The sequence below is a fragment of the Lontra canadensis genome, unplaced genomic scaffold (genome assembly GCF_010015895.1).
Source record: "Lontra canadensis isolate GAN:19392208 unplaced genomic scaffold, GSC_riverotter_1.0 scaffold57, whole genome shotgun sequence".
NCBI classification, from domain to species: domain Eukaryota; kingdom Metazoa; phylum Chordata; class Mammalia; order Carnivora; family Mustelidae; genus Lontra; species Lontra canadensis.
The window spans coordinates 3,654,273-3,679,282 of NW_022631051.1; the positions used below are offsets into that span (position 1 = coordinate 3,654,273).

General features: G+C 41.0%; 1 protein-coding gene across 1 annotated transcript in view; it reads right to left on the bottom strand.

Moving 5' to 3' along the window:
* The window catches only part of LAMA1 (laminin subunit alpha 1), a 155,672-nt gene that overhangs the window by 81,786 nt on the left and 48,876 nt on the right, over positions 1-25,010 (bottom strand). The window contains exons 4-15 of the mRNA XM_032875723.1: positions 20,793-21,035; positions 19,245-19,424; positions 16,552-16,641; positions 13,571-13,688; positions 12,253-12,431; positions 11,425-11,530; positions 9,224-9,384; positions 7,895-8,035; positions 6,497-6,670; positions 4,559-4,660; positions 3,167-3,378; positions 2,259-2,370 (exon numbers count right to left, since the gene is read on the bottom strand). Coding sequence (XP_032731614.1) covers positions 2,259-2,370; positions 3,167-3,378; positions 4,559-4,660; positions 6,497-6,670; positions 7,895-8,035; positions 9,224-9,384; positions 11,425-11,530; positions 12,253-12,431; positions 13,571-13,688; positions 16,552-16,641; positions 19,245-19,424; positions 20,793-21,035 — 1,818 coding nt within the window. The remainder of the gene's footprint in view (positions 1-2,258; positions 2,371-3,166; positions 3,379-4,558; positions 4,661-6,496; positions 6,671-7,894; positions 8,036-9,223; positions 9,385-11,424; positions 11,531-12,252; positions 12,432-13,570; positions 13,689-16,551; positions 16,642-19,244; positions 19,425-20,792; positions 21,036-25,010) is intronic.

A 25,010-nucleotide genomic window follows, 5' to 3' on the forward strand; every position in this document is an offset into this window, starting at 1 on the left:
TTTCCATGGTATCCAGCAATGCTGTCCCTGTCTGGGAGGAGCAGGGGGCCATCCCAGACAGTCCTTCCCATCATTCTCAGGATGACCTTGAGAACTATTCTATTTTATAGACGTGGAATCTGGAACATGGAACAGTTAGACCCCATGCCCACTGTGCTAATGGAAAGAGTCACACCTCCCAGACCTGTGGCCACAGAGCCTCTCAGGACTGCCCCAGATATAAAACAGTGTTTCGAGTGCAGACTGCAGAGTAATTAATTTGGAGGTCTACATACTCCCATGGAGCCATCAGAAGAGGGGCGTGGATCTGGTTTTTACTCTTGTAAAAAATATTAAAATTGCATTTTCATCATATGAGTACATATACATGTGTTCATTCACACTGACCTTTTGTAAGTTCCCTTAATGCCGCCACACAGCCATGCTCCCATCAAGGACAATGGGCTAGTCTACAGATGGGCACTGAGGGGGAGCTGCCTAGGGGTCTGTGTGATGGTTACAGAGCTCTTAAGGAAAACAGTCCCCACCTATGGCTGCCTGATTCCTTATGTCAGTTTCTAATGAAAGAATGAGTTCTTCTGCCTGACAAAAACACTTAAAATTATGTGTTAAGCTTCCTGTGCTTCCTTGAGCCATTGTCCTAAGCACATTTTCCTCTGAACCCATCAGACCTGGAGTTCTCCAGCAGCATCTGCTCACTGCTGCCCCCTTTTGGTCTAGCTGGCCTGGGCTTCTAATCATCTACTTCATCTACCCACCACAAGCCACACTCTATGAGGTAGCCTTAAGGTCATTTATCTGATGAGCAAACAGGACTCAGGTCCTACAGATACTTCTTTGTCCTAAAAATATATGTTTTAGATCTAAAAAAAAGTTCATGGGGTCAAAAAAGAAACAACCCTGTAAAATATTTAAAAGAGAAATAGGAATATTTCATTAAAAATCTACATTATGAAGCACAGGCCAACTATTCACTGCAAAGTTATAATTGATAAAGATTTGTAAAAACAACTCATAAGTTAAATGTTCTCACTTTATAAAAATCATGGCCCCAATCTCACAGCCAAGGACACGGGTTCATAATTATTGTCAGTCTTTCTTTTTTTTTTTAAATTTTTTAAGGATTTACTCTTCTATTATTCTTATTTTTTAAAAATTTTATTTATTTATTTGACAGACAGAGCTCACAAGTAGGCAGAAAGGCAGGCAGAGAGAGATGGAGAAGCAGGCTCCTTGCTGAGCAGAGAGCCCGATTTGGGGCTCGATCCCAGGACCCTGAGATCATGATCCGAGCTAAAAGCAGAGGCTTTACCCCACTGAGCCACTCAGGTGCCCCAATCATCGTCGGTCTTAAACACAAGAGAGGCAGGACTGTGTGGTGGTTAATGGGGAAGATGAAGCTTGGAACCTGACATGACTACTTCCTAGCTCTTTCCTACAGAAATAGGTTAAGATTGTGCCAAATACATAGGAAGTCCTCGGCAGGAGAGAGTTATTATCGATATTTATGTCCAAATAGTTTCAAACTGTATTTCAAAAAAATTTTTAGCAACAGCTGACTTTTACTGGTGATAGCAAGTGTGTTCTCACACATTTCATTGTGAAGTAGAGCTCACCTCAGTTAACACAGCTAGGGTTCCTAAAAAGTCTCAAAATGGGCCTGGCTTATCTCATGTTTTCTAGGTGTCATTATGGTGATGTGTAAACGTTCAGATACAATCAAGTCCAATCCTCTTTAGAAATGCAAACTACAAGGGTGCCTGGGTGGCTCAGTTGGTTAAGCGGCTGCCTTGGGCTCATGTCATGATCCTGGAGTCCCAAGATGGAGTCCCACATCGGGCTCCCTGCTCAGTGGGGAGTCTGCTTCTCCCGCTGACCTCTCCCCTCTCAGGCTTTTTCTCACTCATTCTCTCTCTCTCAAATAAATAAATAAAAATAAAAATCTTAAAAAAAAAAAAAGAAAAGAAATGCAAACTACAGCAGGGGCAGCGCAACTTTTTAGTTGACTAAAGCAAGAGGGTAGACTGAAGTTGGGCCATTTCCAGGTGTCCCAGAACCACCTCCCTCCAGAAGAGGCACCAGATTGCCTTAAACACTGACGTCCAATATTCTGATAGTCCCCCGATGTCTGATCCAAATGGTAGGTTTCTAAAGTTAAAATTCAAGTACGGCTCATTGTATCACATTTAATGTGCTTTTTTTTCTCCTTAAGAAAGAACAGAAGGAAGGAGAGGGGGAGGGCAGAAGAGGAGCCTCACCTCACAGGAGATCCCTGCGTAGCCTTGGGGACATTCGCAGTGTTCCACCTCGGTGGCCAGGGCCAGGTCTATGACGTTAGGGCTAGCTGTATCCAAAGAGACAGAATCCAACCTACCAATAGACAGAGGTCACCCCGTGACTCAGACGTCCTCCTGCAAATGACAGCTAACACCTCGATGAAGGTAGATTCTTTAAAAAGTTCTGTTCAAACAAACAGGTGATGGGACCTTTGTAAGGAGCCACGGATTTTCACAGCAATATGATTTCTGAAAGCTGTCGGTATTGCCTGGAAGGCATCTGCAGCATTTGAGACATTTGCAACATTCTCTGCAAAGAAAATCAGGTGCCTAGACAGCCGTGGGAAGGGTCTGATGTTGTCCAGTTGGAGCTGAAACACTTCAGAAAGACAAACCCATTCAATCATCCTATCTCGAATAGAGAGATTGTTCCTAAATGTATAATCCTGTGTTTGTTTATCTGTGTCCAACGTTCATGCGTAGACTGGCATTGCCAGAAATTGGCCTATAGGAAGTAATGACATGGCCAAGGATGGGAACATTAGCTTAAGTATACGGTAAAATCTAAGACCATTAACATCAGGAGGGTAAAAAACGCATGCAAGGTGGTCCAGACAACTGTGAACTTATCAGGCATTTCTCAGAAAACCACCCTGAAGGTTTCCGATCCTGACCTCAAGATGATCTCCTACTGAGGCATGTCATGGACAGCTCTTCTTACATCTTCACTAAAATTGTAATAAAAGTATTTTTTAAGACAACCAGTTCCATTAGCTGTGCTCTTGAAATAATCAAGTAAAATATACTGCACTGAAAACACATCATTCTTAAAAGATGAAGATGAGATCAAGGACCCTCCCCACGAGCTTTCCCTTTCTCTCAATACATACCTGTAAAGAGCCCTTTTTGCAGAATTGTAGTTGGCTCTGATCAAGAGATGCGTCACGTTGGCAAGGACAGTCATCAGCTGGTCGCGATCTATCTCCCTTTTTTTATTAAAATCTCGGAAGTTCTCCGGCACAAGTCTGACCACGTTCAAGTACTCTTCATAGGGTTGTAATGACAGCCCCTCAGCCTGGGTGCTTAAAGTGAGTCCATTTCCCTAACATTTAAAACAAGAGGGAATGTATTCGTAATTCAACTTCATGATCAAAACATAAAATCACGTTTATATTCAGCAATGTGGCTTTTAATTTGTGCTTAGGTGCTCGGGTCGAAGGTGTAATCATGTCTGTAAATCTTGGTCCAGAATGACTGGGGGGGAGGTGTTTCATTGTATTCCCCTCAGAGGGATTCAGAGAATAAATCTAAAGGTTGGGTCCTGCACTGGGATCTCAGGAAAGAAGCAGCATGTGTGTGCCACAGTTCCCCTATACCCCTCATCTTCAACCGAAGAGCAAAAGTAGAAAAGCATACGAAGATACCTCTAGCTTTCCCTAAAACGGCCATTCACCAAAATACCTTATGTCATACTCTTCCCACTTGCGGCAGACTGGACACGGGGATGCACATCAAGGTGCCGGGAGATAAGGACGCCCGGGTGGCTCGGTCGGTTAGTGTCTGCCTTTAGCTCAGGTCATGATCCCAGGTTCCTGGGATCAAGTCCCATGTTGGCCTCTCTGCTCAGCAGGGAGTCTGCTTCTCCTTCTCTTTCTGCCCCTCCCTCAAAGCCTCTGCTTGTTCTCTCTCTCAAATAAGTAAGTAAAATCTTTAGAGAAAAATAAAAAAATCAAGGGGGCAGGAGGGGGCGTGGACACTGCTGACTAGAACCTGAGGTGGTTTCTTACCTTTGGGAAAATTTCCAGTGAGGCTGAGCTAGGTCATTGAGCAATGGGGGAGGAGGAGAGTGAGAGTACAGGGTTAGGGACAGTGGCTGAGGACAGAAATGGCAACCCGTCTCCGTCCGCATACTGCCAAGCACTGCCGCCTAAGCATTCACGTGGGAGGCAATGTGGCAGGAGGTGACAGAGGGACTCAGAGGGCTGACAGGGGACTGCCAACATCAGGGCTAACATCGGTCCCCCTTTTCAATTGAAAAGCTGGGTCAGCTTCAGGGATGGAGGGACAAGCCCCATGGGCTGTCCTGAGGCAGCTCCAGTGATGGGCTCAAAGAGAACTGTCACATTAGGTCTCGGTGATGTCCAGACGAGGCAAAGCCTTGCTGAACAGCCACCTGGCCCTGGGCTCCCTGCTACTAAGCTCTCCCTCAGCCACTCGGAGTCACAAACTGTCCCTCGGCTAAGCCCTTCTACTCTACAGCAAAGCAATGTGAAAGCAAGTACCTTAATGATGACATCAGCGTGAGACATGAGGTCGCCATCCACTGTCTCCACGGGAATATCATAAGACACCGTGTACTTGAGGAAGCCACCAAACGCAGTCAGCTGAAAAAGGTAAGCGAGAGTGAACACGGAGGGCCCATGACCACAGTCCCTCCGAAAGAGGAAGTGGTGGCCAGGATGCGTCGGGAAACCATCTGGCTGCAAGGTGTCCCAGGGGCCACAGCACATAAGTAAGTCTGCAGTAAGGCAGCAAAAAGAAAGTCTATTATATTATAATACTGTTTAACCAATATTACCAAAATACAGTATGTGATTTAAAGGTAGAGAAGGAAGATGTGCTCCTTCGTAGAGAGCCCAAGGTGAGTGAGCCCGTTTCTGTGAATCACACAGGAGAAGGTATTTCACTTAAACCCTTTCTGAGTTAGGAGTTAGATCTATGATGATAATCCCAATATTCTGACCTCATTGCCCTGCTTGCAGAAGAATAATAAAGGGGGCACCTAGGTGGCTCAGTGGGTTAAGCCTCTGCCTTCAGCTCAGGTCATGATCTCAGGGTCCTGGGATCAAGCCCTGCATCAGGCTCTCTGCTCAGTGAGGAGCCTGCTTCCCCCTCCCCCTCTGCCTGCCTCTCTGCCTACTTGTGATCTCTCTCTTTTTGTCAAATAAATTAAAAAAAAAAAAAAAGAAGAACAAGTCTCATCAGCTAAAAGAAGGGCTAAAGGCTTTTCCTCCTGGTCATATCCTTTCATGTAAAATGGAGATTTTCTTCATGACAGATGTGTGACAACAACACGAGGTTCAGAATCCAGTCTCTGAACCATAAAATCAGAAAAGTGATCTTAATAGAAAAAAAAAATCATTAGCCTTTAGTGATAAGATCCTATTATAAATAGAGCACATCTTCTAGGATTATAATTTGAAGGGAAAAATAATCATTTTCAAAATAAACACTACTTAAACCTAAATCTACATAAAATCTAAATAAAATAAGTTATAAAATTAAAATATGACCAACAAATGGAAACTTCCCAAGCTATAACACCTGCACTGTGATGAAACACATACCGTTACTTCAAAACAAACCGAATGCATGGGGAAGGGGAGCAGGGAGCTTGATAGATTGCACTGAGTGTATTTTCAGATCATCAGAATCTGGACAGAAGTGGCAATATTAGGGGTGCCTGGGTGGCTCAATAGGCGCCTGGGTGGCTCAAAGCATCTGCCTTTGGTTCAGGTCATGATCCTAGGGTCCAGAGATCAAGCCCCACATTTGACTCCCCGCTCAGCAGGGAGTCTGTTTCTCTCTCTCTCTCCCTCTGTTCCTTCCCCCTGCTTGTGTTCTCTCTCTCTCTCTGTCTCAAGTAAAAAAAAAAAAAAAGAAAAAGAAAAAAGAAAAGAAAAAAAGAAGCGGAATGACCGGTGAGGACGAAGGGGACAATGGAAGGTTAAACCCTATTAACCAAATTTCCATTTTGTAGAATCACCATTTTGCATTTTCTTAAAATGAGAAGTATCCTGTCCATTACTAAACGGGAATATTAGGTGAGAAATGGTCCATCTTGATAATGAAGCTGGCAGGACCCCAGCCCCACTGCCCAGTCTGTCCCGCCTGAGTGCCTTCTACACGCCAGGCTCTAGGGCTAAGGTAAGTACAGGGCTAACCAAACAAAGCAGGAATGTGCCCCACACTTCACAAAGCCCCAAGTCATTGATCCAGGAATGCAGAGGAAAGCAGAGAGCCTATCATGGGAGGTGGGGACAAGACTTCCCACAACAGACCACCCATGACCCAAGAATAAAGTTCACAGTTTAATGATGTAATAAAGTCACACAAGGCTAAGCCAGACCATGTGAGTTGACTTAAATTCCCAACAGAAGTTCTTTCTTAATGTGCTCTGAGATCTTTGCCCAAGATGTCACTCCCGGCGATGGCCCTACCTTATTTCCGAGGTAGGCCTCTGGGGCTGACCAGTAATACTTGGAAGTCAGCCTCTGTGAGACCACCGTGTTGTTGATGCTGATCCAGTGATGCCCGCCCAGCGCGTCTTGCTGAGACGGGATCTTGCTTGGACTGACCAGGTCAGTGACCAGCCACCCAGACATATCTTTTACCTTAAAAAAAGATTCAGAATTTCAGAACATGAAATAGAAGTCCCCTGAGATGTCACCCAGTGCAGGACTAACATCCCTACAGTGAAGAAGTAGACCCAGATACCTCACTTAGGGACAGAGTCAGTACCCTGTGGCCACAGACCCACATGACTTGCAACCCTTCTACTTGTCAAAGGACCAAGAACATCTGAGAATGAGTCAAATTCTCCCCAGATCCCCAGATCAATTATAAGCAAGCGAGTGAGCAGAACTGTCAAGGTCATGGACATGTATTTTAGATTAAAAAATTAAAAAATAGCAAAGACCTTAATAGGTACATTGAACAAAATGTCTTTTGCTAACTCTGATTTCTTCATCATTGCTTCCTGCTTTTTATCAAAAAAGCTGAAAATTGTCTAAAACTAACCTTCAATCCTATCTTCCTAATTTGTCATCTACAAAGACATGATAAGCCATTACCCCAGCATGGTGGCCACAGGGATTCATCTTCCTTCTCAGGTACTGTTTGGGGTTCCCACTCCCTCCCCCATGTTGCTCCCACTCCTCACCAACCTGCCAGGGAGGGAGGAAAAGAAGAGACAGGGACTAGCATGCCCCCCTGCCAACACATACCCTGAATGCAGTTCTCCTGAGATGGTCATGGGGAGGCCAGGTGTTTACAACAGATGAGCCCTGTACCCTGGGGTCCACCCTAACCTCCAGCCATTCCACTGGCCTCCCAGGCACCCTTTAGCATCCCCCCAAGACTCCCCATTCCCAGAACAACTGAGGATACCTTGCCTGCCCTCATACTCCCTATGTCACTTATTGTTGTTCCTACTCTCACCAGGTTCCCTGAGCTAGAAAGTTCTCCATGGCCCCATGTCCTAATGAGCTACCCAGCCTGGGACCAGTGTGGAGCAGTGGGCCCAGAGCTCACCTTTGACACCACACCCAGATGCACTTCCCCACAGAAAACACTGAAACACGGTACATTCTACAATACAATAATAACATCCTATTGTTTGGATAGGGAAATGTATGTAGGAACAAATACATGACCAAGGAAGAAAGTTTTGTGATACTGTAGTAGCGGGTTGCCTCTGATCCGTGCCCACGTCATTCCAAATGGCTGGGAGCGGTGGTACAGGGAAAGGCAGCCCCCATGCTTTAGAACACAGCTCCCAGATTGCTCATTAGAGGTGGCACGCATCTTAAATCCGGGCTCTGGGAAGGTACCCGCACCTGACTGATGGACCAAGAAAGGCTGTCGCAGACATCAGAAACACCAAAGCAGAAGCACTCGGAGCAGCCCTCAGGGTTTCTCTCCTTCAAGTTATAGAATCCTGGCTTGCAGAGGTCACAATTGTCTCCCTCAACATTTTCCTGCATGGAGTAGAGAGAAGATTAGCTTTGAAACCAGTGTGTCTAGGTAGGTAGAATAAAGTGGCATTAACATGACATTAACAAGAAAGGTGTTTGCAGAGGAACAGGTAAGAAAATAGATGCTCCAAGGAGATGTATAGCCTCATGAAGTAATTATTTCCAGAGCAGATATTTTTGAAATTATGACCACTTAATTTTATAGTCAAGAATGAGGGTCAAGAGAGGCGCCTGGGTGACTCAGTGGGTTAAAGCCTCTGCCTTCGGCTCAGGTCATGATCCCAGGGTCCTGGGATCAAGCCCCGAGTCGGGATCTCTGCTTAGCAGGGATCCTGCTTCCTCCTCCTCTTTCTCTCTCTGCCTGCCTCTCTGCCTACTTGTGATCTCTGTTAAATAAATAAATAAAATCTTTAAAAAAAAAAAAAAAGAATGAGGGTCAGGATCCCAGAGCTCAGTCATTTATATTGAAATGACTTTTATCGTATTGCTTGGTTCTAAATCTTCCGTTTTTGCGATCTTTTGAGAATTTTAAAGCCTGAGGAGGGTACATATTTGTCTTATTAATATAGAAGGGTATATATTTGTCTTATTAATAAGTGCTCAAGATTATTTTCAGTCACTTATAACATATGCTTAAGACCCTGCTTACATGGGAAGAAGCACAGAAGATATAATGGGAAGTCCAACAAGTCATGGTTATTATGCGGAAACGGGTCTTAATATCAGATAGCAAAAGATCCCCACCTCCTTGTTACCTAATGACAGATTTTTATCACTGTCCAATTCCTTTTTAAGAGAAATCCAAAATAACATCTCTGACTTTAATTAATATTTTTATAAATTTAGTATTTATCTGCTTCTTGTTGAAACATTAAGCTGGACCAGAATGTCAGATAATGTCCAGGCTTAAGAAATGCAGTATTTGGTTTCACCTTGGAAGTCACAGAAATGCCTCTGGAATAGACAGTCATTGCCCAGAAAGCAAAAAAAGAAAGAAAATTGGGTGCCCATCTAAGGCTAAGGACAAGGACTGTGACAGAACATCATGCTTCTCAGGAAGGTACAGGAAGGAGACTTCTACTTAAACCTTGCTGCTTTGCTCAAGAACTGATCGCCTGAGCCTATGGGCTGTGTTGTTTTCTTAGGACACCTCAAAGGAAACCCAGGGTCATCTTTAACCTGCACACGTACCTTACAGAGACAAGGCTCTGAGCATGGGTCCTCATTCACACTCCCAGCCCGACTACACTCACAGCGGACGCAGGCTGGGTAAGCCTTGTAACCAAACTGGCAGCGATCACATTTTTCTCCTGCATAGCCTTCCTTGCATGGGCATTGACCTGGCCGCTTCCCTGGGAAGAAAAGGATGGCAATGCCCAATAGTAGAGCAAAAATGTTAAAGCAGGGGTTGGGAAACTATTTCTCTAAAGGGCCAGAGATGAAATATTTCAAGCTTTGTGGCCAGAAATCTCTGTTGCATTTACCCAACTCTGCCCTAAGTGCCTGGGACCAGCCACACATAATACCTCAACAGATAGGCATAGTTCTGTTCCAATAAAACTTTATTTACAAAAACATGGGGTGTACCAGATACGGCACACAGATCACAGTTTTTCTTGGTTTAAAAAAAGAAAACAGAGATGAAAAACAGAGGCTGGTGGGAGTGCCCAATGGTGACATGACTTTGGAAAACAGGGCACATGATATGATGAACACTGGTTGTTAAACACAAGTAATAAATTATTGAACAGGACACCTAAAGCTAAGGATGCCTTCTATGATGGTTAATTGAATTTAAATAAAAAATTAAAAAAAAAAACAGAAAGGAAAGCAGTTTGGCACTTCTTCAAAGTATGAAGCATGTTACTCTACGACCCAGCAATTCCACTCCTAACCATTTACCCAAGAACAATGAAAACATACATCCACAAAAAAAGTTAGACATGAATGTTTGTAGCAGCATTACTCATAATGACCAAAGAGTGGAAACAAATGAAATACCCATCAACTGATGAATGGCTTATAAAATGTGGTACATACATATGACAGAGTAGTATTCAGAAAAGGAAAAAAAAAAAAAGGACCAATGGAGGCTACAGCATGGATAAATTTATACGAAGTGTCCTGAATAAGCAGCTCCATGGGCAGAAAGTAGATCAGTGTTTGCCTAGCACTGGGGCAGAGGGCGTGGAGGGAAATGGGAAGTGATTACCACAGGGAAGGGGTTTCTTATGGAGTGATGAAAATTGTCTAGTAGTAGGCTGTGTTGATGGCTGCACACACAAATATACCCCAAAACATTGAATCCTATACTTTAAATGGGTGAATTGTATGTTAGTGAACTGTATCACAAAATAAACTTTTTTTTTTTTTTTTTGAAAGCACAAGGGAAATGATAAAGGGCAATGAGCACTATTTTTGCTTTTAACACCAGCTCTGAAATTTCCTAGTTGTGTAACCTCAGCCAGGTTTCTTAACTGCTTTGAGTTACAGCTTCCTTGCCTATAAAATGTGTTAAATAATTTCTATCTGCTCTGGTTGAATGTTTAAATGATTTATTTCTTAAAATGAACCCAATCAAGGGTAATTGTCACTACAGTCACCATCATCCTCATTATCATTAGCATCCCATTACCAGTCACAGTGAAGGATTAATTCAATTGTGTAAATTACCCCCTGCATTGCGGGTGGGCTCCACACTTGGCAAACCCTTCCCTGCTGGTCAGTATCCACTTTAACTGATAGTGACCGAGAATTTGATGAGGTCACAAAAGTCTTTGAACAGATGCAACCTTTTCAGGAGATTGTGGTATTTGCAAGTCCTTTGCCAGTTTTTGCAACAAAAAGAACACTGACATTTACAAAGTCAGCAGGAGAATTTGTTTGCTTTGCCAGATGATGTATGCAAAAGCCTTGTGAGTGTCTTCTAAGAGCTAAAGAGAGGGATTGTTATTTACTGTGTTCCCCATATGGCTTTAAACTGAGACTTATTTCTTCTTTCATCAAATGCTCAATTATCTGCTCAAATGTCATTCCATCACCCCAAGATTGCCCTCTTTACACCCCACCTCCCTCCAATCATGACTCCTAATTTTGCTCCATGCCCATAGCATTCATCCCTCCCTGGAGTTATACTATGCGTGTACTTCATTGAGTGTCTGCCTGTGAGCAGAACTTTTGATCATCTTGTTCAAGCACATATTCCTGGGCCCTAAAAAATTGCTGGCCACATTGTAAGTAAGTTGATAAGTATTTTGTAAACAAAAGAATCGGTAGAGAATCATATCATCTGATTCTATCCAGTGATGATAGTTCCACCAAGTACAAATGTTCCATGCACACCCCCCCCAAAAAAAAATCAATTCAAGCACAAAAACGAATCAAGGAGTTACCTTTGTGTAAGTCCGATTGGAGCTCATCTTTAATACAGACTGAACTGAGGGACCCAAAAGGGTCACAGTCACAGGGACGACAAGGGTTGTCTTCATAAGGAGACACCTGAAAGGCAGAGTTTGTCCTGGATTATCTTACTAGAATGAATGGCAATATTAGCAATAATATCAACAATAATACCAATGACAAGTTATTGGCTTTTTATTCAAGATGTAACTATTATAATGATTTTGTATACCCAGGGAGTGTAGGTCTCAGGAAAATAATGTGAGCTCAAGACAGAAAGCCCCAAATGTTTTTGGATGGGACAGCAGCCAGTGTCATTAGTAAGGTGCCTTCCTTCTCCATGATCACTGTTACAGGGCTCCCCTTGCTCCTCTATCTCTCATAGCCATGTATAACTGTCACCTAGACCAGACCTCTGTAGGACCCGGTTGATAACTACTTATCAGGTCAGCAGAGGATGGACCAAGCACTCCCTACGGGCAAGATACAACTGCGATAGTTTTTGGCTGACTCTTCACATTCACAGTTAGTATTACAAAACCAAGACTACACAGACAGTAGGGCCCCAAATCCAAGTTAAATTAAAAAGTGAGCATCCTACTCTGATTAAGAAAACAGGACAGACTGGATAGGAAGTGGATATCTGAAAAAGGCTACTAGGAGAATAAGAATATAAAGGAAATATTACAGAAGGAAATGAGTTTCCAATATTGGAGGTGACCATTAGCAAAATCTCTTTTCCATTTTGGAAAGACAATGAAATTCAGCTCTGGTGAAGAAACACTCTCACCTTGTATGGTCTATAATATAAACACTCTCACCTTGTATGGTCTATAATATCCGTCAATACAGGTTTCACAATTGATCCCCATGGTGTTCTGCAGGCAATTGATGCAAACCCCGCCTCCTTGGAACTGTCCAGCAGTATTCAAACTCCTCCTCTGACTGGCAACACTTTCATCATAGTAACAGTCTTGGGCTTTATTGTGACAATTACATTCTAGGAGAATTTGAAAGTCTCAATTAATGTATTTATTAAGTCCTATATAAAGAAAACCCTTCCCTCCCTAAGTAAGTTTCTAGGACCGTAAATTAAATCAAAATTCCAGAATAAATAAATTTAACAGATTATGGGCAATCTTACGGAGGGCGATTGGGAGTAGACATCAAAATTATACACAAGCATACCCATTTGACCCCCCAACTTATCTTCTGGGATCATAATCCCACAGAAACACCTGCATTTATGAATGATGTCTGCAGGCTTGATCATCACATCGCTGTTTGTGTTAACAGAAGACTGGGAACAACGGACCTATCCATGGATGGGTAGCTATTTTAATTATATTGCATCCATTTAATGGAATTCAGTGGTACTGTTTTTAAAAACAGCATTCCAATAGAGAACAAACTGGTGGTGACCAGAGGGGAGCTGGGTGGAGGGAAGGGTAAAATAGGTGAAGGAGATGAAGTCACGCTCATCCTCATGAACACTGAGTAATGAATATATCGTATACCTGAAACTAACATAACACTGTGTTAATTATACGGGATTGGAAGAAAAATAAATAAATAAAATTAAAAAATAAGAACAGTGTTTCATATTGCTAACATGGAAAGATTTTCAAGACATACTGTTAGCTATAAAAGCAATGTACAGAATGATAGGCATAACATGTCAGGTCCCATGCGGGAACTATGGTGGGGGGAGGAATATGCTGATGTATGTCTTATTTGCATAAAAATTTCAGGAAGAACATAATAAGAAATAGTAAAAAGTAGGATGGATGGAGACAGAGTGGAAGTAATACTTTTCCCTACATATTGTTTATATATTGGTGGATGCTGGAATCGTGTGAATATATTGCTTACTTAAAAATTAAATCCAAAAAAAATTAAATCCAAATTAATAAAGAATACATTCACATATGGGAAGTGGAAACCAAAATAAAATGGCCAATCCCTAAAGATACATGTAGGCCTTAATATTTTAAATCGTTTTCAAGTAATACATCACTTTGGGAACTCTTTGAATATATAAGAGAACGAGTTACATACTAGTCAAAATGTCAAGTCATCATCAGAGTAAGCCTATTAAGAAGGAAAAACGCTACATCCTTCCATTCTCAGGAGACCTACTTTCGCACGTGTTCCCGGCGGAAACGGTGCCGGGCCGCCAGGGCTGCTGGTGGTACCCCGGGCAACACAGGCTGCAGCTCTCTCCACAGGTGTTATGCTCACACTGACACTGTAGTTTCTAGAAATGGGAAATACAAAATGACATCTGGAAGTTAACCTGCATAATTTTTGTAACTTCATTTGTAACAGAACTGATCACAGTCACATATCCAGCATGGCGGTAACCCTGAGGACATATGGCTCCAACAGAACGTGGAGGCATTCATTGTTGGAGGAAAATATATGCACGTGACCTGGTTACAAACAGAAGTGAGAGAGAATAAAGCAGAACTAAAACTGAAATGGGCTCATGAACAAAAAGTTTTCCAAATAAGATGCACTGATATTCAGGTTTTATAAGTACCTCCTAAACACTTTGTTGATCTGCCTCGTTTTCAGCCTCAATAGAGGATAATCCTATTCGAGAGTCAGCGGATTACAAAGACTGGAGGGGGATGGAATACCAAGTCGCTACATATAAGTTGTTTAAGAGGAAACAGCGCGTCATATTATTCACTTATTATTATGCTAAAATGGGTAAAATTGATTTTCTCTTGATTTAGTACCACAAACATGGAAGAGGGACAAAATGGGAGGAAAGGAACCATTCTTTTAAAAAAAAATATAAGCATAAATTATATAAATTATAACTGCATGGTTTTTGCTTGACAGTCTTATACAGAAAAGAGCTTCAAAGATCATACACGGAACTATATACTTGAAAATGGTTAAAATGGTAAATTTCATGTTACGTGTATTTTACAACAAAAAAATTCATAGTATATATTTAATTAGAAATACATCACCCAAACGAAAAAAATAAAAGAAATAAAAGGCATTGAAACTGGTATGGAAGAAGGAAGGCATATTACTATATATGGAAACCCCAAAGACTCCACCCAAAAACTACTAGAACTAAAAAATGAATTCAGTAAAGTTGCAGGATGCAAAATTAACCTACAGAAATCTGTTGCATTGCTATGCACTAATAATGAAGCAGCAGCAAAGGAAATTAAGAAAGCCATCCCATTTACAATTACACCAAAAACAATAAAACATCTAGGAGTAAACTTACCCAAAGAGGTGAGAGAACTGTCCTCTGAAAACAATAAAACACCAATGAAAGAAATTCAAGATGACACAAAAAAATGGAAAGAAATTCCACACTCATGGATTGGAAGAACTAATGCTGTTAAAATGCTTGTACTACTCAAATAAATCTATAGATTTAATGCAATCCCTACCAAAACACCAACAGCATTTTTCACAGAATTAGAACAAACAATCCTACAATTTGTATGGAACCATAAAAGACCTCAAATAGCCAAAGCAATCTGGAAAATGAAAAATAAAATTGGAGGTATCGCAATTCCGGATTTCAAGTTATATTACAAAGTGGTAGTAATTTAAACAGTATGGTACTGGCATAAAAAACAGACATATAGATCAATGGAATAGAATAGAAAACCAAGAAATAAACCCAGAATTATATGGTGAATTAAGTTTTGACAAAGGAGGAATGAATATATAAGGAGAAAAAAATATCTTCAACAAATGGTGTTGGGAAAACTGGACAGTTACATGCAAAAGAATGAAACTGGACCACTTTCTTTTATCATACACAGAAATAAATTCAAAATGGATTGAAGACCCAATGTGAGACCTGAAACCATAAAAATTCTTGAAGAGAGCACGGGCATAATTTCTCTGACATGGGCAATGGCAACATTTTTCTAGATATGTCTTGTGAGGCAAAGGAAATAAAAGCAAAAATCAACTATTGGGACTACATCAAAATAAAAAGTTTCTGCACAGCAAAGGAAGCCATCAACAAAACTAAAGGGCAACCTATTGAATGGGAGAAGACATTTGCAAATGACACACCCAAGAAAGAGTTAGCATCCAAAATATATAAAGAACTGATCCAACTCAACACCAACACCAAATAATCCAATTAAAAAATGGGCAGAAGACAAAAAAAGATATTTTTCCAAAGAAGACATCCAGATGACTTACAGACAAATGAAAAGATGCTCAACATTACTCATCATCAGGGAAATGCAAATCAAAGCTACAATGTGATATTCCTTCACACTTGTCAGAATGGCTAAAATCAATAACACAAGGGATGAGGATATAGAGAAAGGAGAAGAGGTTACACCTACACTCCTGGTGGGAATGTACACTGGCGTAGACACTGGAAAACAGTGTGGAGGCTCCTCGAAAAATAAAAAATAGAACTACACTATGATCCAGCAAACGCACTACTATTTACCCAATAAATATAAAAATGCTAATTCAAAGGGGGTACTCGTACCCTATGTTTATTGCAGCATTATTTATGATAGCCAAACTATGAATGCAGCCTAAGTGACCGTCAATAGATGAATGAAGAAGTGCTATCTTCTATACAATGGAATATTACTCATCCATAAAAAAGAATGAAATCTTGCCATTTGCAACATGGATAGAGCTAGAGAGTAAGTCAGCCAATGACAATGACAAATACCACATGATCTCGTTCATATGTAGAATTTACAAAGAAAGAGAGGCAGAGGCACACCAAGAAACAGACTCTTAGTCAAAGATCATCATCAGATAACTGATGGTTATCAGAGGGGAAGGGTGTGGAGTAGGGAAGACAGGTCAAATAGTGATAGAGATTAAAGAGTATGTTTATCATGATAAAAAAAATCTTCTTTGGGCTGGACAAATGAGGAAAAAACAAACAAACAAAAGAAATATATCTTCCAAAGAAAGTGGAATAAATTTGTTCAAAAAAATGAAACCAGTTAAATTACCTGAAAAATTTTTTTTGCAGCATGATTTCATACCTTTCAACATCAGACTTGAGTAAAGAAAAAAAAAAAACAGTAAGGCAAACACTGTAGCTATAACTCATCTTTTAAAGTTTTAATAAACTGTAAAATACTGGAACTCACCTTTGTAGTTTCATCCCAGGGGCAGCTACTGGCATGTCCATAACAAATACACATTCCTCCAACAGAAATGTCTTTGATTGAATAGTAATACTAAGGAAAAAGAAAGTGACAAACAGAAATTAAGGCCTCTTTTATTTCAGTTCAAAGAAAATGCTGGGCTCTCCAACATACAGCTCAGCTGTTACGGGTAACCTAAAAAATAATTTGATACACCTTTTAAATTATACTTCATGCACAAAAATCCTTGTGTTGATTTTAAACAAAAAGTGCCCCAGTAAGCTCATCAACAGAAACCAAATGAATCTAAAAGAAATTCTGAACTCGGCTGCACCTCATACCAGCCAGTCATAGTCAAAACCCATAAAAAACACTGAATGCAGCACTCTACAACTGAATATAGTACTTTATACAAAAGATAACAACTCATGACCAAGTAGAATTTTCCCCCAAAATGCAAAGTTCATTCAACATAGGAAGATCAGTAAATGTAAATCACAATATTAACAGGATAAAGGAGAAAAAAATCATTTGATCATTTCTATAAATTCACAAAAAACGTGTTACAGACATGTTTACCACCATTCATTTAAAAAAACCTGGCAAGCCAGTAAAAGAATCTGTTCAGCCCTAATAAAAGGAATCCATGAAAACCTGAGAGCTAGCAGTGAAAGATTAAGTGCTTTCCTCTCGCAATCTGCTCTCATCATTTCCATTCCACATCTATGGGAGGTCCCATCCAGTTCAATAATGCAAGAAAAAAGAAATCAAAGACAGAAAGAGTGCACAGTAAGGCCAAATTCTCATTATTTGTAGATGATATTGTGTACTTGGGAAAGTCTAAAACAAACAAACAAACAAACAAACAAAACCCTACTAGAAATAATCTGTGACTTTAACAATTTAGCAAAAGTAATATGCAAAATCAATCAACAAAAACGGGCTGTATTTTTACACATTAGCAATGGAGAAACAGAAAATAAAATTTAGAAAGCAATCTATTAAGGCTAACAGACAAAAATGTATATTAAGAATAAGCTGAATAATAGAGGTACAAATAAATAACGAAACACTGCCAAGAGGAACTACAGAGGGCCAAGACAGGTGGAGAGATACAGGATGTTCACAGATTAGAGGATCCAGTATTATCAAAATGTCTTCTGAAGTCCTTCTCAAACTGATCTATCAATCCAGTGGAATCTCAATGAAAATCTTAGCAGGATTTTTTTTTGGGGGGGGGAGGCAGAAATTAACAAACCCATTCTAAAATTTATAAGGAGACAAAATGAATCTAGAATAGCCAAAGATATCGAAAAAGAACTCAGTTGGGCTATTTTAGTACCTGACTTCAAGGCTTAAGTCTAAAACACTACAGCAATTGAGAACGTTTGTTATTAGCATAAAGACAAATGGTGCTGGCACAGTTGCAGACATATACAGGGAAATGAAGAGCCTCTACCTCACACCAAACACAAAAATTAATTTGAAAGACAATAGATATAAAAGCTAAAACTATAAAGCTACCAGACAGAAGCCTAGGATAACATCTTTGCGAACCTGGAATTAAAAAAGTGGTTTTCAGAAAAGATACAGAAAACATGAAGTATTAAAGAAAAATAATATATGGGACTTCATTAAAATTAAAACCTCTCAAATGTCATGGGAAAGTGAATACGCAAACTCCAGACAGAGAAGATATTTGCAATGTGGAGATTTGACAAAGGACTTGTACACAAAATATACAGAAGTCTTTTATAGCTCTGTAATAAGGAGACAGAATGACCCAAATGAAATATGGACAAAAATATTCGATCAGATACCGATAAGCACGGGCTCATGCATGTCATTAGGGAAATACAAATTAACCTCACAAGGAACCGTCCCCATATGCATATGAGAATGGCTGATCTGAAAATGGGTTGAGGGGTACCTGGGTGGTTCAGTGGGTTGAGCCTCTGCCTTCAGCTCTGGTCATGAATCTCAGGGTCATGGGACCGAGGCCCACATCTGGCTCTCTGCTCAGTGGGGACCCTGCTTCCCCTTCTCTCTCTCTGCCTGCTCTCTGCCTACTTGTGATCTTTGTCATATAAATAAATAAAATCTTAAAAAAAAAAATGAAAACGGGTTGACAACCCAAATCTGTGGCAATCTGTCATACAACAGCACTCTCACCGGTTGTTGGTCTACAAAATGGTAAAACTTTCCATATGGCTTCTTGAATTCTTCAATATTAAACACACAGCTACACTAGAACTCAGTAATTCCACTCCTAGTTTATCCAAGGTATTTGAAAATATTTGCCCACATAAGCCTTGTATATTTACTATACACTTAAAATCAGTACATCTTTTTGAATGTAAATTATAACTCAAACTTTAAAATTATCTTTTAAGTGAAAACAACAGCTTGTTTGCTAAAGATCAGATGTGGAGTCAGACCAGAGTGTAAAGAGCAATACCACAGCATTCGTTAAGAATGGCATTATGGAAGGGTGGGGGGAGGGCAAGGACGCAATGTCAGAACCATCCCCTAGTTGAGAAAGGTGGCATGTTAAACAAAGCATATATAATGATCTTCAGTGAAATAAGGGGGAAAAAGGCCAACCTGGGAGAACAAAGCCAATCAAAAAGAAAAGTCTGTGTTCCTTAAACAAAATAAACCTTTCACAATGGGCGGGAGCTCTGCCATAGATTTACCCGTCTTGTAACAATAGGATCAAGGTCTTTAGGATCACGGTGGCTGAGGGTCATGAGATCGGCATTGAGGGTTCTAATGCGCTGTAAGCGAAGGCGAATGTATCGGGCGGAAGTAAACTCCAACAGCTTGGGTGAAAGATCATCAGCGCTTGGTCTGCCGTTGATTAGTGATGTGTGAATCTAACGATAAAGACATCAAAATGAACAAATGTCCATTTTAAGCACACAAAAATATAGCCCTGATTGTTTAACTTCAGGACATAATCTTTTACTGATACTACTCAAAAATCAAACCGAACAACTAGATTCTTGTAGAAACCCAACATTTGTTAAGTACTACCAGTAAACACCATGATCACAAAACATCTTCAATTAATTTGAAGTTATGCCTTCTGGCAGCTCAGAGATGGCTAGAAAACTTAACAGGACCACTTCTCCCAGTGTGGAAGGCATTTCAACGTGCATCATTAGGCTATAACTCCTATGAAACAAATTCTAAATGCCCAGAACAGACTGGAGAGAGTGAGAGAAGGTGCCAGAAAGCTTTGTATACCCACTCTCTGAATCTCGGCTCTTGAAACAATGCAGGCTTGCTACGGAATTCCTGTGGTGAAGAGTCCTCAGGAGAGGATTTGTAGTTTTATCTCATCAAACCAGATGCTACTAAAGAATGGCTTGTTTTTTGGGGGCGCCTGGGAGGCTCAGTTAGTTAAGCATCTGACTCTTGATTTTGGCTCAAGTCATGATCTCAGGATCATGAGATCGAGCCCCTCACTGGGCTCTGCCCTGATTAAGAGTCTCTCTCAGTCTGCTCTTCCCTGCTCCCCCCCATCCTGCTTCCTCTACTTACAAAAAAAAAAAAAAGAATAACTTGTTTTTCATTATACTCTGCCTTTTTTTTTTTTTTTAAGATTTTATTTATTTATTTGAGAGAGAGAGCGCATGAGAGGGGAGACAGTCAGAGGGAGAAGCAGACTCCCCATGGAGCTGGGAGCCCAATGCAGGACTCGATCCGGGACTCTGGAATCATGACCTGAGCCGAAGGCAGTCACTTAACCAACTGAGCCACCCTATATGAAGTGTGAATTCCACTGTGGGCATGGTGAGCATTGAGCTGGAGTATTTCACTAGCCATCTCCAATCCTCAACACCTCCAAACAGGAGAATGTCACAGAGAAAACTAGAAACTACATCTTTTAGAGGCATTTTCGCTCTCCCTTTAATATTTTAACAAATGTGCTTTCCCTGGTGTCATGGTAAAGGTGCTTTAAGAGGATCTGATAGAGTTATTGAGTCATGGCAGACGGAAGACTAAGGGCTCTTCTTGAAAGGAAGAAATCAATAAGGTGAAATGTATGGGTTACAACATCAATCATCAGGAGACTACCGTCAATACCTTGAACACAGCTAGATAGTTAAAGATCTCTGTAATCTGTACTCAGAGAGATCGACCTGGAATGTCTGATATTGACTCTTACAACAGCTATCTTTACATCAGAGGTGAGGGCTCTGGAGAAAAGCGCAACATCGCTGTGGTAGGCACAGTACCTCTCCATGCTCAAGGGGCACCAGGCGAGAATAGTAAGAGGTGCAGATCACTTCGTCATCAGCCCTGTAGGTGGGTGGCCCCCGTCTCGGAGTGATATTGTAACGAGTCAAACACTCCGTGTCACTAACTGCATAATACTGCCAGGGGCTGAACGTGGTGCCGTCCAGAGAACGTTCCAAAATCCAGTTCCCAGGTCGAGGCGCATTAGCAGCTTTGATGATGACATAGGCGACTTGAAAGACCTAAAACAAGGATAGTAAGAAATGTCAATCAAGAATCAGTAGAACCTCTTGAAAATAAATTGCCTCTTGAGAGACTGATAGGATGATCCAACGTCTCCTCACGCTTTTGGGTGTAATTCCATATAAATGTTGATCAGAAATAGGTCTTGTGAATGTTCCCCTGGAGGCATCACTTTTCCAAATAAACTCAAAAAAATACTCTCACAAATAAATGTGTATTATTACAATCATCGTGAATAGTAGTAATATTAACATAAGTGCTTGTTCTCTCGTTTTTGGTGACACTGGGATCCTGAATGATCGTAGCGACATCACATTACACCAGTGGTAGCTCAAGTGTATTTCTTATAGTAATTTGGAAACAACACATCTGAATATGAGGGGAAAAAGTCAGTCCACTACATGTGTGCCTATTTGAATGACGTCAATCCAAAACATGAACAATACAGAAAGCCGACAAGGATGTGGAACAACAGGAACTCCCATGAGTCGCTGACAGGAATGCAAAATGGTAAAGCTGCTTTAGAATGTGGTTTGTCAGTTTCTATAAAAGCTAATCATATTCTTACCGTACAAACCAGCAACTGCACTGCTCGGTACTTACCTAAATGAATGGAAAATTTCCAAAGGCGAATGGATGAACAAAGTGTGATACACTGTCCACTAACATATTATTCAGTGATAAAAAGAAATAAGCTCTCACACTACGAAAAGATATAGAGGAAATTTAAACGCATGTTGCTAAGTGAAAGGGCCAATCCGAAAAGGCTACATACAATATAATCCCCAAAATATGGCATGCTGGATAAGGTAAAAATACAGAGACGGAAAAAGATCAGTAGTTGTCAAGGGTTGAGGGGGAAGGACAGATGACCTCCAGGGGGCCACAGAGGATTCTTGGGGCCATGAAGCTACCCTGTAGGATATGTAATTGTGGACACCTGTCATTGAACATTTGTTAAAACCCATAGAATGTGCAACACAAAGAGTGAAACACAGTAAATGAAGGACTTAATTAGTAATAATGTATCCACATCAGCTCATCAGTTGAAACAAATATTTTACACTAATGCAAGATGTGAATAAGAAGGGGAATAGATGCAGAAGAGTGAGGGGTGGATGGGATTCCGTACTTTACACTCGTTTCTCTGTAAACATTAAAAACTGTTCTGAAAGATTAAAAACTGGTCATTTAGAAAGAAATAAAAAGTTAGAAAGTGCAGATTTTGCATACAGGGGGAAATGGGATATAGATGAGCACTAGCCAGGTAAATCTTGCATTTGGAAGGGAATCTTGTTGCTGCGGAGCCCCAAATTCAGCACTAAGAAGAAATCATCTGTCCACCAACCAGCCCCTCTTGGAACATTCCAGTGACAGGAAATTCACTTGTTCTTAAGATAGTTCTTTTGTTTTATGGAAATTTCCTCTGTTAGGGGATCTTTCCCTGAATTGATTCTCAAGGTGCCTCATAAATTCCATTCTCTGGAGCTGCAGAAAACATGTGGATTCCATTTCATGTAGCTCTCCTACAGACATTTAAATAAAAAATCATGTATCATCTCCAGAATCCAAAGTTCTCAGCTCCAACTTCCTGTTTATCTGAAAATATTTACCATTTCACAAGACTCTAAAAAATGGAGATACCCAGGAGTGCCTGGCTGGCTGAGTTCGTTATGTATCTGACTCTTGATTTCAGCTCTGGTCATGATCTCGGGGTGGTAGGACTGAGCCCCACATGGGACTCCAAGCTCAGCAGGGAATCTACTTGAGATTCTCTCCCTCTCCCTCTACCCTTCTCCCTACTTGTGAGCACTCTCTCTCTCTCTCTCTCAAATAAATAAGTAAATAAATCTTTTTTTAAAAAATGGAGGTGCCCAGTGAGACAGCATGATGGGGCAGCCCATTAGAGAGGGATAGAAGGAAAGGAAATTCACAAAGACAGCTGAAATGAAATGTATTTCCCTTCTGCTTTCCAGTTTCACACTTAAAATGGAAAGAACTAACAGGATGACTTCATGCATGTTAAAACTTTATGTGTATCATCTCATTTAATCCCAAACAACTCCTTGAGTTCCAAATGACTGTTGTGCCCATTACATATTTGGAAACTGAGGTATAGCGAAATTGAGAGACAAACTACCGAGTCATAGGTCCCAATAAGAGCACTGGCCCCCAAAAGTCCACACATACCTAAGGCTGCTGAACTTCCTTTTTGTAATACCCAAATAAAAGACACCTATGTTCACTTGCACACTGGGTTCATCTAAACAAATGCAGTGGCAGCTGTTCCAACTAACTCTGGAGTTTCTATTGGGAGAGCCTGGGATGAGCTGGGGGGGGGCGTTGGGGGGATGGAAATGAATGACAGCTAATGCTAATGGAGCTCGTACTGTGGCCAACAATAAATTAATTAATAATAGTCAATGAATTGTTAATAATACTTATTAATAAAATTAATAAGTTAATTAATGATTAATTAGAATTATTAATGCCTCGTTAGGATTATTGGCTTTTCTAATTCTATCACTAGGTTCTTCTTATGAAGTATATATTGTTATTTCTGCCACTTTACAGGTGAGAAAACTAAGGCATGGAAAGGTTATGTAATCCCAGGATCTCACAGGTACTGTGAAAGCCACAGAGACTCCCGGGTGGCTCAGTCAGTTAAGGATCTGCCTTTGGCTCAGGTCATGATTCTAGGGTCCTGGCATCAAGCCCCACATCTGGCTCCCTGCTCAACGGGGAGTCTGCTTCTCTCTCTCACTCTGCCACTCCCCCTGCTTGCGCTCTCTTGCTCTCTGTCAAATAAATAAATAAAATATATTTTTAAAAATGTATACTGTAGGGCTTTGAGCCCAGCAGTCCTTACTCAATAACCATGCTTTGCTGGTACAGAAGGCAAGGGAAAGGAAGGGCAATGTTCCAGGCTGGGGCAACGGGTGGGTGCTAACCCAGTTTTTCCATTATTGCAATACCATGTTCTTGGATTTTCCTCAAACTCTTGTCAGCTTTCATACTGAGAGCTTAGCCATCTACAAGAAAATCACGCTAAATTGAAGGACAACCATGAGGGGGAAACAGGACAATTCTTCAAGGAAGGAAATGTTTAACTCTTATCTTGATCAAGGCCTTGGGCTGTGAAGCTGGGCATTGTTCTCACAATCTCTCCATAGTCCTCAAGGTCCCCAAACTGGAGACCAAAAAACAAACCCAGAAAGGCACTACAAGCTGTGAATCAATGAAAGAGGAAGAGGAATGCATGAAGCATCCAAACATAGTTCGTCCTCAGTGAAGCCATGTTTTTGACTGAATTGTGTCTCCCTAAAATTCTTATGTCGAAGTCCTAACCCCTACTATCTCAGAATGTGACTCTATCTGCAGACAGGGTCAAGAGGTCATTCAAGTTAAATGAAGCCATGCAGGTGAGCCCTAGTCTAACACGACCAGGGACTTCAGAAGAAGATTAGTAGGACACAGATGCACACAGATCTAAGGGTGACCATGTGGGGAAGCCATCTACAAGCTAAGAAGCTAAGTTCCAGAAGAAATCAACCCTGCCAACATGTTGACCTTGGACTTGTACCCTCCAGAACTCCGAGTATATAAATTTTTGTTGGGTGAGCCACCCAGTCTTCGTTACTTGCTACGGTAGGCCTAGCAAATTGATATAAGCTCTGATTCACCAAACGTGCATTGATCAGTAGGTCCTGGCTCACAACAGAGAAAAAGTTAGGGATTCTATGTTAGTAGATAGAATCTTAAACATTAACGCAAATGAAATCTGTGATACTTCTGTTGCTTGTGTGTGTGTGTGTGTATGTGTATGTGTGCATGCACACACGTGTGCATGGTTGACTCAACAGCCTTTCCTCTCCATCTAAGGTTGGCCACACACAAGCTGAGGATGCAGATTTTCACCAGACTCACAGTCACTGTGGTCTTGCCAAACCTGACGCTGACGCAGCGGTTTCAAA